This window comes from Morus notabilis, unplaced genomic scaffold (genome assembly GCF_000414095.1).
Source record: "Morus notabilis unplaced genomic scaffold, ASM41409v2 Scaffold1154, whole genome shotgun sequence".
NCBI lineage: Eukaryota > Viridiplantae > Streptophyta > Magnoliopsida > Rosales > Moraceae > Morus > Morus notabilis.
Window position 1 is genome coordinate 86,778 of NW_010359557.1, and position 13,180 is coordinate 99,957.

A 13,180-nucleotide genomic window follows, 5' to 3' on the forward strand; every position below is an offset into this window, starting at 1 on the left:
AAGTGTAGTTTGAGTATTTTACACTTGTAAAATTCAGTTGACATAATTTTGTTATAAAAGGGAGGACACCATTTTTGGTGTTAGTTAAAGAAGTATAGAAAAAACACAGAGAATTGTGAGGTGTACAATTTTTTCTCTTGTAATTTCTTCTTCATCATTGTGAAAAACTATAGCAAGATGACGTAGTCTCATATTAAGAGGCCAACTTTTATAAATTTTGTGTGCTGATTTTATTTGATTTATTTTTTAGTGTTTTTATTGCTCTCAGTTACGTAGAAATAAAGCGTCTAATTCTTAACAAAAATTACACACAATACGCGAACAAAACTCGCAAAAAAGGGGTGGAGCTGGTTTTACAAGGAGAAAGAAACGAGTGAAACTACCTTATTATGAAACTCATCATCTTATATGATAGATTAGGTTATTTTCATAAATGACTCATGTACTATAACTTAAATGCGAATTACACAATATGTTATCTCATACTTTGTAAAAACCTCATTGTTAGTCTCTTTGCCACAGTTTCGTTTCAAAAGAGATGAAAACTCATCACGTGACTTCACATGAGATTATATCAATGTTCGAGATGACTTACTATCTAAAAGTAAATATCGGAGGTCAAATAGTGTAATTTGAGTGATTCCTTCAAAGATAAATAAAAAAAGAGTGAAATAAACAGTAAATAATTAAAAATAATAGTAATTTTAAAACTATTTAAAGTAAATAACAATAAATTTAAAATTTATGTGGTAAAAACTCTTTTCACCACGTAAATCAAGTCGTAAAAGAAAATTTATGTGGTTAGTTACCTTGTAAATCAAGTCGTAGATAAAAATTTTACGTGGTAAAAATCTTTTACTGTTACTTCAAATATTTTAAAATATGCTATTTACTTAATACAATTTCTCTAAACCAAAATAGATTAAAAAGATTAAAAAAAAACGACAACATCATTTTCAATGCGACAATCTGCTACTTAACTTGAAAACAACAAAAACATGAAAACGATTTTCTCCATCAAACGACATTAGTCACGTCACTATATAAAAAAGAACATCTAATAAAACGAAAACACATCCCATAAAACGACAAATTTATAAAATCACTTATAAGTTAAACCACTAATAAACGGCAGCAATGTGAAGAAACGACGATATAGAACAAAAATTTACTTTTGATGAAACGACAAGGAATTTTGGTTTGACACCATAAAGGAAGGCAAAAACGACAATATCTGTTCCTAAATGACAACTTTTCTTACAAACGACGAGATTTTAAAATCGACAGCATTATACAAGAACGACAATATTTTATTAGCAACAACAATACATTTACAATCTTCAAACTTTGAGTGGCAATTCGTGTCACGTGTCGTGTTTTGATCATTTTTTTAAAATTTTCAGTCAACCTGAACACGACCCGTGACACGAAATTTTTTAAAAACCGCAACACGAACACGACACGACCACTTTACGAGCTGACAAGACACGATCCGAAAATGACCCGTGACACGAAATTGACCCGTGAACCCGAAATTGACACGAAAATTGTATACTTTTATTTAGTTTTTTACATATTAGAAATAACTTAAAATTCATAACACACTAAATTACAATAACATCCATTGAAATTAAGCAAATAATAGTATAAGATTTTGAGTATAACTATCATGATATCACAAGTTCATAATAAAATTTAAAATATGAAATGAAAAATATATGTATTTTTTAGTTTTTTACGAGTTTCGTGTCGTGTTCGGGTTAGGCGGGTCCAACCCGAAATTGACTCGTATTTTTCTTTTCAATTTCAGGTCGACCCAATTCTGACCCGAACCTCTTTTTTTCTCAACCCTAACCCGCAAAATTCATGTCGTTTTCGAGTCGTGTCGTCGTGTCGTGACCCATATTGCCGGCCTTACTTCAAAGGCTAAAAGAACAACACGGAAGTTAGGAAACGATCGTACTGAATTACTTATTATAATAGTAAATGTTCGTTTACATTAATCGTTATGCTTGTCTCTTTAGTTGCTCACCTAAATTACGAGTGAAAAACTCGTAACTTGAGTTATAACTTTATTTGAGTTCATATTCTTTTAAGTTTAAACTCGAGTTTAAACTTGAGTTTAGGACTAAAACTCGAGTTCAAGTTTCTCATCCAACTCGAGTTCAGAAACTCGAACTCAAATTAATGAACAATATTTTTTCTATTCTTAAAAATGCTATAACTTTTTCGTTTTAATTCTGATTGAGATGATTTTTTTTCTATGCGTTAACAACGAAAAGATGAATAAAATCCGACCCATATACCCTATTAAAATTTTTCATAAACATTGAGTTTTTATTAAAATACTAGCTAAATACAAATTCAAGTTTTGACTCACTCAAACACAAACTCAAAAAGATTCTTATCTCAAACCATAACTCAAATGTACACAACTAAACACAAACTCAAGTTACAAGTTCAACTCAAGTTATAACTCAAATTCAACTCAAAAATTATACTCAAGTTAAACTTTAAAAGAAACATTGCAAGAATTGTATCTCTACTTCTAGGATGCAGGTGTCATTTTTGAGGTAACCCAATTTCGGATCTTGGAGTTCAGCAAGAGATATGAAATAAGGCATCTTAAGAGGCTCAGTTTCTCGTTCTAGGATGCAATCTCCATAAGTACTCGAAGGATCTGTATATCTAGTGGAGCGAAATAGAGCACTACTTAAAGAAAAGAAAAGAAATTAGGTAAAAACTTATAATTAAAAATCTTTGTTTCTTCCCATTCATGAAAGAGAATATACAAGAAGGAAAATTAGACTAAAAAGGACAATATATATATATATATATATTCACCAGAAACTTCCATATCTTCATCATGGTTGTTTTGGTCCACCAACCGAAGAAGATAATTCCAAAGCAGTCTATTATTGGGAGGAGTGGCCGAAGTATGGAAATCCAGACCAACTGTAATGCTTCCTTTACTCAAAGCATGACAATTTGGATTCATCAACATCCTCCTGCATTTAAGGCAACAAAATATACATAATATACTGATTAAATATAAGTTGTTTTCAAACAATACAATCTGTTAGTTTTGCAAATAACGTTGTATATCAAACATTATACGTACGTACCATTTATAATCTCCAGCAACGAAATAATCAGATTTGTACCACTTATCACGTATTTTCTTTGAAAAATTGTCAATTTACCATTTAAATTTGTAAATTCTTTCGGGTTCACGTATCATCTTCTGATGCATCTGGGTACATGAAATGAAAACCTCCACTCCAAAAATACAGATATCATTGACGAGGTATCCATTTGATGGGTTGTTAAATGTCTCAAGATCAATAAATTTTGTGACGCCCCATAGGTTCTTCATTGAGCAGAAACGTCTTTTTCTCGCATCTACGTGTAATTACAGGTGACATGAGTGATTTGAAAGTACTATAAGAATAAAGCTGAAATCTCTTACAAGGAAATTCAAACTTAAAAGTCCCTTAAAATACGAGAGTCTCTGATATTCTACCCTACTAATTGTCTTAATATTTTTACCGTTAAATCTAGTTAAAATTATATTAGATTGAAAAAATATGTAAAATAGACATATTCTGATACAGATTTAACGGCTAAAAAGTAAGAGACTACTGATAATCTATTTTTATAGGGACTTGTAAAAAAGTCTCTAGAAATATTTACATAAATTATATATGATCAATCCTATACATGCATGTATATACTTTGATCAAATGCTTATTATTACCCTTAAACAATAATTAATACTAATGTCTTTATTGTTTTCGCATATTGTATTGAATTCTTGAGCACTACAGAGTCTCAAAAAATAAACTAAATAAAATAAAATAAATATTGAACAGTGGAAAAGGTACAATACAATTTGCTACAACTTGTGTAATTTTAAAATGCCGATATTATATTATTATTATTATATATATATATATGTGTGTGTGTGTGTCTGCGTGTGTTCGTATATGGAGAATATATATATGTGTGTGTGTGTCTGTGTCAGTGTGTGTTCGCATATGGAGAATATATATGTATATAGATATATACCTTGGAGACCAAAGTACTTTTCCCGAATCTGATCGTATACAAAAAAGTTGAAAGTTGCATTAATCTCCCAACCATCAGGAAGGTCAGTCGTATCTGCCACTTCTAAATAAATTGAGACATGATTTTTTCCATCATTCTCTTCATTATGAACATATGTTCGCTTTGAGTCTTACTTTTTTTATCCTAAAGAAATCCGTTAAGCGTTATGATCGTGGGTATTGTGTATAACTATTAATAGTTCTCTTATTATTTTATATTTCTTTTATTATTATTATTATTTTTCCTAATTTTTCTTGTGCTCAACTAAATATTAGTTCTTTATCCACACAACACCAACCCCCCAACATTAGCCTCTCATTCCTCCAGAATCAACGTTGGTGTTGTTTATTACTAATTCGTAGTGTTTTATGCCTTTGTGAGGTAGAAGTCCAATGGATTGTATATTTACGTGTGATTTTTTTTTAGGGTTACTCGTTTTAACACATGAATAATAGGCAATGTTAGTAAGAATAATGAATTAAAGAAGATTAGATTTGGTGAAATCAGTTGCCATAGTCTTTAATTTGTTTGAGTCTTTTATTTATTTTAGTTTATTTATTTGAGTTATTATTTGTATTTTGCTCTTACTATTTTTCTATTTTATTTTAGGTTGTTCAAATAATTTTATAGTTAACCAATTTGGGTACTTAATTAAAATTTTGCAATCCTCGTGAGAACGATACTTTATTCACTACTTTATTACTTGTATGCGATATTGTACTTGTAATTTTCACATCAAGAAAATAGTTATTCAAAAAAAAAAGAGAATAACAAGATAAATTATATACTAATTATTATGTTTTATCAGAAACTCTAGGGCTAATTTTTAGGAGATAATTAGTTGTTTTTAATTATTTTTAATATTTCTTATATTCTAAATAATTATGTCAGTTTGTACTACCTGACACGAGTGTACATGAGAAAGTAAAACGTTCTTTCTTTTAAAAATGAAATTTCGTCGCTATAATCAGGACCATACTATTATTACTACTTAATAACTATAATTAAGACCATTAGATTAGATTGCATCCATGATCAGAGGATTATACAGTTTATTTCTTAAGGATAGAGGATTGGCATTCAGATTATACCCATGAAGTCAAAGATGGTGAACTTAATTAGCAATTAAAGACATTAAAAGTCCGTACATTGTATAATGCGCATATTCTCCCTCACTTTGAAAAAACCCACACGATACCTATGTATATCAAATCGATCATAAATATATGTACACGTATGTGCGGATAAATAAAGTATTGGAGGATAAATTGTACTTAATGCAATTTACCTTTACATTACATTTTTTTTCTTTGTTTTGAATTAACCTTTTCAGGTATTTTTTGGGGAAAATTTCATTTCATTGAAAATTACATATTCAAAATAGTCGTAAGTGAGCACCACCTATAATAAAATTCGACTATAAAAATTGGTTTGATCCACTAATAAAGACTGATGAGGCTTAGGAATGAAAGACGTAACAGTGAAAGATCCGCTCGATGGATTTACCCAATCGACTAAGACCAAATGCTAAATAATGGAGACAAAGAGCGACAATCCGTGTCCATATTTGGCGGGTAAATAAATGAAAATCCTTATTATGCACTCCCTCTAAAAAGATTAATAATAATAATAATAATAATAATAATAATAGTAGATGTATATTTATAAATATATATATATATATATCTGTATCTATGTATCCTTCTAAATAACAAAGTATAGTTCAGCAAGAGATATGAAATAAGGATTTTTATGATGCTCAGTTTCTCCTTCTAGGATGCAATCTCCATAAGTACTCGAAGGATCTGTATATCTAGAGGAGTAGAATAAACCACTACCTGAATTAACGAAAAGAAAAGAAATTAGGTAAAAACTTATAATTAAAAATCTTTCTTCCAATTCATGAAAGAGAATATATAAGAAGGAAAACTAGAATAAAAAAGACATTATATATATATATATATTCACCAGAAACTTCAATATCTTCATCTTTGTTGTTTTGTTCCACCAACCGAAGAAGATAATTCATAAGCAGCCTATTATTGGGAGGAATGGCTGAAGTATCGAATTCCAGACCAACTGTAATGCTTCCTTTACTCAAAGCATGACAATTTGGATTCAACAACATCCTCCTGCATTTAAGGCACCAAAATATACATAATATACTGATTAAATATAAGTTGTTTTCAAACAATACAATCTGTTAGTTTTGCAAATAACATTATTAATATTGTTGTTGTATATCAAACATTATACGTGCGTACCATTTATAATCTCCAGCAACGAAATAATCAGATTTGTACCACTTATCACGTATTTTCTTTGAAAAATTGTCAACTTGCCATTTAAATTTGTAAATTCTTTCGGGTTCACGTATCATCCTCAGATGCATCTGGGTGCATGAAATGAAAACCTCCACTCCAAAAATACAGATATCATTGATGAGGTATCCTTTTGATGGGTTGTTAAACGTCTTAAGATCAATAAATTTTGTGACGATCCCATCGGTTCTTCATTGAGTAGAAACGTCTTTTTCGCGCCTCTACGTGTAATTACAAGTGAAGTGAGTGCTTTTCAAGTACTATAAGAATAAAGCTCAAATCTCTTATAAGGAAATTCAAACTTGAAAATCCCTAGAAATATGAGAGTTTTTTCGGTAGTCTACTATACTAGTAGTTTTAATTTGTGATTGTTGGATCTGATTAAAATCAGATAACATTAAAATAGTACACAGAACAAACATATTCTGATATTGATTTAACGACTAAAGAGTAAAAGACAACTGGTAATCTATAATTATAGAGACTACTAGAAAAAGTTCCTAGAAATATTTGTATAAATTATATATGATCAATCCTATACATGCATGTATATACTTTGATCAAATGCTTATTATTAACCTTGAACAATAATTAATACTAAATTGTTTTTTAGTTTTCGTATATTGTATTAAATTCTTGAGCACTACATATTCTCAAAAAATAAACTAAATAAAATAAAATAAATATTGAACAGTGGAAAAGGTACAATACAATTTGCTACTACAACTTGTGTAATTTATAAATAACGATATCATATTATATTATTATATATGTGTGTGTGTCGGTGTGTGTTCGTATATGGAGAATATGTATATAGATATATACCTTGGAGACCAACGTACTTGTCCCGAATCTGATCGTATACAAAGAAATTGAAAGTAGCATTAATCTCCCAACCATCAGGAAGATCAGTCGAATCTGTCACTTCCAAATAAATAGAAACATGATTTTTTCCATCATTCTCTTCATCACCCTGCAGGTGTATACAAAGAAGCCTGCCATGCACGCCCAATTTAATTACAAAAATTTCAAAGATGTATTTTTGTTCTAAACTAAATACTTTTGCAAATCTAGAGATAGAATTTTTTTTTTTTTTTTTTTTTTGAAAAATAATAATGCAACACTTTTTAGGATTAATATAAGAATGCTAAGAACATACCATGTATAGCCTCCTGCCGTAAACTCCTCAGCGATGTAAGGCGACGATAGATTTTCAGAAAGTTTATTAAAGGACTCAATCTTCAACAAATGGTGACTGGGTTTAGCTTCTCTTGCTGAGAGTATTACATGAAAACTTCGGAATTAATAACAAATTGATTAAATGTCATAATAATTCAAAAATAATTAATGTCATATACGTCAAAAACTCTTTTTTTATATAGAAGAAAAACAGGAAAAGAAAATTAGACGCTTAACATGCATGCCTTATATATATAATATATAATAATGAACCAATATAACACACGTTAAAATTGGAACAAGTTTATTTTAATTTGATTGATTTTCATCACAAATAGCTAAAGTTGGAAGAAAGAAAAATAAATGTGAAGAGTTATATGAAAAAAAAAAAAAAAAAAAAAACCTTTCAAGATGGCCAAATCGTTCGACTCGGTGTCGTTCGAATTGGATGAAGAATAATAAAGTCTTCTCCAAAGTGAAGCTAAAAACTGCTTAGTGACCATTGTAATTTAGATTAGTAACAAGGGAATTGAAAGGAGAAAATAGCAAAAAAGAAAAGAGGATTGAGGTTGGAAAAGACTAGAGTAGATCTTTGGTGTTTGATTGTGTAGTACGCTTGCACTGCTTAATTATATCTGATATTTATAGTTACTGAAATTTCTTAATTATTCCTTCAAGTTTGATTCGGAGTCGGATTTGAATTTGATTAGGCCATGTAGCAATATCTTCCTACGGATATTTCCTTTTTACTATGGGGTATGTGACTACAAGAAAAAAGACCATCTATCTTTTTTTTTTTTTTTACTCTTTTTCCCCACTTTTTCATAAAATGTATTAAAGCTTCATTTATGCGTTAATTTTTACTTTTATATATCCCATCTCTCAAATTTAAATATATATCTAAATAAAGTAACAAATTTAGACTATCTTTTTCATCTATATGGTGGGGATAAAATCCACGTCTTCTCAAACTCAAGTCTTGCCTCACCTGTTTTATATCGTTTAATAATTTTTTTTGAACCGTATGCCTTTTCCATTATTATCTCTTAACACCATATCTGCACTTTTTTTTTCACTTTTTTTTTTCTTCGAAACTAGCCATAATCATTTTCTTAGTCAGTTATTGCATAATAATAATAATAATAATAATAATAATAATAATAATAATAATAATAATAATTGGATACTTATTTTATAGAATAGTTATTAGAATTTATCATTAATCATTAATAAATCAGGAGAAAAGAAGATCAATAAAAATATAGCTGAAACTTATGATTTATCGTCAGACACATTTACTATATGTGTTATCTCTTATGAGAATAGGACTTTTTAATATTCAGTTATTCAAAATTTTAAAATAGAGACTTAAAATTTACATACCTTTTGTTAGAAAAATAGCTTGATAAGTCATGTTAAAGGCCTATTTTAAGGTCCATATTGGAAAGATGCTGAATTAGATTTTGGGACAGATCTCAATGAATTTGCATTTTCCGTCACTAGAAGTTCAAAATCAGATATTCACACATTCAAAATGGATATTAGGTGAATAAAAAATGGATGTTCTAAGTATGCCACTTGAAATAGTTAAATTGGATGGAAATTATAAAATCCCACATTGGTTAGGAATGAAGCCTTGGTGGTGTATCTAAGTGATTGCATTTTGAAGACTAGGTAAGCATGTATACTTGAGAGGCTCTCTCACGCGCATGGGGATGCAAATAACGGATCCAGAGGGTTAGGAGTCCATTGTGTGCACCCGCAACCTGTGGACACGAATGTCGGACCGAAAAGCCTACTCCGTGAGGGCCTTTTTTTGTAATTTTTTTTCTGCCCAAGACTGTCCACATTCTGTCAAAACTGTTTGGCCTGGTTAATGAGCTTAATGGTGTCCTTAATGGTGTGTAATGGGGCTTGATGGTGACTAATGAAAGAAAATCGAATTTGCCATGGTTAATGAGCTTAATGGCTTTAGTTTTTCATCATCAAAATCGGAATCTAGGTGAAGAAATGTGGCCGGATTTATTTAAAAAAAAAATTGAATAGTTTTTGCTCTATTGTGGTGTGTGTTTAAATCCCCATAATTCCATTTCTTGTAACATCTTTTTGGAGAGCCTATATAAGGCATTCTCCACATGAAGGAAAACACACAGAACACAAAATACACACATTCTCCGCTAGTTGTCTCTCAGTTTTCGCGAGTTCCTTTGCAGTCTTGAAGTTCGTTTTGGTGATAGAGGAAATGTGCAAGTTCTAGTTCACCGGACGGTTTCGATAATGCTTCATGCTACCGTCGTTGTTGTTGGTTCTTGGGAGACGGACGTCTAACGTAACTTCAAGCGCTCGCCGGAGGGGACGAATCTGTCTTAAGGAGAGCGCGATACACGTGTCTCGACATCATCCTTCTCAATTCAATTCACTTTTTTCAAGTTCGGTTGACGGTTGAATTCGTGTTGCATCACTTTTCATTGCAACAAGTTGATATATATTGTTATTATTTTTTTGTATTTTCCATCTTATTGTCTAACGCTTTTTTCATGTTCTGAAACACAATATTATTGTTAGATATTGTGTTTAAGAGTTTGTTGTATCTTGAGGGTAATTTACAATAGAAACTCATTAACAAATTTTAAGAAGTGAGTGCAAATAAAACCTTAAAAAAAAGTATTTTTATATATCTCAAACCCTTATATTTTATGTATTTCTTTTCATCCTTTACACTCAAATTCTCGGACGCTCGGATTAGAAGAATGAGAAGACCAGATGACAATAAAGAATTGAATTGGATATTAGACTCACGATGGAGGTTGTTAGTTAAGTGAGTCTATTAGTAATCAAGTACTGAAGTGGCAAGTTTTTTAAAATAACTAGTCGTTATATAAATGTTAGTCGGAGTTATATTAGTTAGGCCCCGATATAGGAATAGGCTGTATAAGCGGGGGTTGCTGATCAGAGTTTGATGTCTTGGGAAGTAGAGAGAGAGAATTCTTAGAGAGAGGATTTCTGTGAAAGTCTAACTTAGCCGTCTCTTGGTTAGTGTTTTGAAATCGTTCTTCTGATTAATGCATGTGAAGATTTTTCTCTTCTCGGGAATTGTGTGGCTGTCTTTGATTTTCTTTAAGAATTGCATGAAATCTGGTGTGCTTTCTTGGCAAATTCTCAACAACTTCTCCTGATCTTCTCCCTCTACGTCTCTGCTTTGTAAAACAAAGATTGATTGATTTTTATTTTTTTCCTCTTCTTTTTTCAAGATTGATACTCGAGGATGCCTAATGGCCAGACAAGATGCCAAGACAATTATTGGCTACAAGGTCAGGAAAGTCTCAGCTCCGGGACCGGGAAAAGTTTCCCCAGAAGTTGCAAATATGGCAGGCGGACTCATTATCGTGATTCTCCCGTTGACTGTTTTATCGATATACCTCGCGTTTTTCCGACAATAATGAGCTTGGGGAGACACATTGCGGCCACAGCCGGCCAGGTAAAGTTCATCTTTTGATTATCAAGATTCAGATACTCGTTCTTCTTCCTTTTCTTTAAATTCTTTTTTCTGTCGTAAGAACAAGAATTTGATCAACAATAGGAGTGAAACTAGTTCTCGGCAAACTTTGCGCTTTCATAAAGTTGAAGTTGTTAATAACTTGGCTGCAATTAGACGTTCAGTCTTTTGTTAAGTTAATTCGTAAAGAAGATGTTTGTCAACCTGAGCAGTTATTTTGTTTTTCTCTTTTAATGTTCCCTCATTGATTACTAGTACAAAGGACCTTGTAGTGTACTTTTCCATGATCTTTTCAGTAATAAATATGTCTTGAATTTTCTACGATAAAAAAAAAAAATGCGTTGAAATTTGTAATTAAATATCGCTAATTGAGTTAAAAAGAAAGAAGATATGATTAGTTTCACGTCATCTTTCCCTCAACAATTTCACCCTGTTTTGACTCAGAATCTCAGCTCTCTAAATCTACACGCCAATTTATCACTTAGATTAATCAAACTTATTGAGAAACTGAAATTTAATGAAAATGGTCTGTTCTTTACACCAGGTTGAGAAACTGTTGTTGACACCTTCAATTGAAATCCTTGCATCCATCGGACTTTCCTACCCTTCAAGGGAATTTGACATGGCTCACATCTCACGCTGCCTAATTCCCTATGGTAATCAAATTTTCTTACTTCAAGATTGCATTTATTTATTTATTTATTTTTTATTTTATTTTATCGGTTTATTTTCTTATGTTACCTTGTTGGGGCACAAGACTAGTTGTTCCTGAATTTAAGTTCATTTGTGTAGGTGATCAGCTTTACTTAATTGAGGATGTTAGAATTCTGCATCCCGGTGGGTACTATTGGATTTCGACGGGTCTACTAATTGTGAGTTGGGAGAGACAGTGGAAAGGTTGGGAAAAAACAGAAGAAGATCTCCAAGCTGAGCAGCTTGAGATTGAGGTAATGGAAAAAGGTGCGTGCTGGAAGGAATTGGAGCAGAAGGATAATCTTGCTCTTGTTATTTGGCAAAAACCCGCTAACCATGTTCACCGTGATCAGAATCCAGTCATGGCGTGGTAACTTTTCAACATAATCTGGCTTCATTTCTGAGATTTTCGGTTCTTAATTAATTTATGATATTCTCTTTATAAAACTTTTGTTTATTATCTTATGAAAACCTCAACTTCTGTTTGTGGAGATAGTTCTTTATTGTAAGACACCAAAACCCCCATGAGATATATGATCCACTAGTTGTGCATCAGTTTATTATCTTCAAACTGTTCTTTTCTTGTCAACTTTTTGTTCTTTTAATCTAGGATTAGTTCTTAATTGGCTGCAAAGAAACACACATTATAGCAGCTAATTAAAAGTTGAAATTCTTTACTTCCATGAACAGAAAATCATTTCCAAAATCGACTATTTTTCACTTAACCCCAATAATTCTTTTGTAGCTTCACAATAATGGAGAACTGTTTGGCCCCATTAATGCAAAATGAGAGAGGCCTAAATGAAGTTGCAGATGGGAAATTGGTCAAATGGCCAGGGAAGCTGACTTTAGTCCCTCCAATCCATGAATGTGGCTTGATGGGAACTTATCAAAACTGGTAATGCTTTTTTTTTTTTTGTTTTTTTCCTTCATCAATTATACGTACTTTTTACTTATTTACCTGTGCTTTACTTACATTGGAATTTTGTTCTGGGATAGGTGCGAATTAGCAGGGAACTCATTCATGCTGGTTCACTTATTAGCCTCTTTGAGGACAGGTAACTGCTAATGAACCATCTCTTTTTATAGGCTTAATTCAGGAACTACAAACCATTTTTCTTTTATTTTATTATTATTATTATTTTTTTTTTTTTTTTTTTTGCAGGATCACAAAAATGGAAAAGTGTTAAAAAAAAAATCAAAAAAGTTTTTTGGGTGATATGCAAGAAGATAGTCAAATGCTATCAGAATAAGAACTGGCTTAAACTGAAATCCTGCAAGCCCAAGGATCACTTTGGCAGTATGAATAGTACTGCCGTCATTGTGTCTGTATTGGACATCTTCTGATCCAGCCTCCAAGAAGAAACATAAAGCAGCGCATATA

General features: G+C 31.3%; 1 protein-coding gene across 1 annotated transcript; it reads left to right on the forward strand.

The window, feature by feature from the left end:
* Positions 1 to 10,872: 10,872 nt before the first annotated feature.
* Positions 10,873 to 12,865, forward strand: LOC21399290 (probable methyltransferase PMT16). Its single transcript, XM_024163388.1, has 5 exons — positions 10,873 to 11,085; positions 11,648 to 11,759; positions 11,896 to 12,166; positions 12,542 to 12,694; positions 12,796 to 12,865. Exons 1-5 carry the CDS (start codon positions 10,873 to 10,875, stop codon positions 12,863 to 12,865), a joined length of 819 nt encoding a protein of 272 aa, XP_024019156.1.
* The last annotated feature ends 315 nt before the right edge of the window (positions 12,866 to 13,180 follow it).

Excerpts from the sequence above, each read along its gene's own strand:
- LOC21399290 (XM_024163388.1), top strand. The coding sequence starts at position 10,873 with ATGCCTAATGGCCAGACAAGATGCCAAGACAATTATTGGCTACAAGGT. Across the intron at positions 11,760-11,895 it reads ACGCTGCCTAATTCCCTATG|GTGATCAGCTTTACTTAATT; the intron begins GTAATCAAATTT and ends TCATTTGTGTAG. Across the intron at positions 12,167-12,541 it reads CAGAATCCAGTCATGGCGTG|CTTCACAATAATGGAGAACT; the intron begins GTAACTTTTCAA and ends ATTCTTTTGTAG.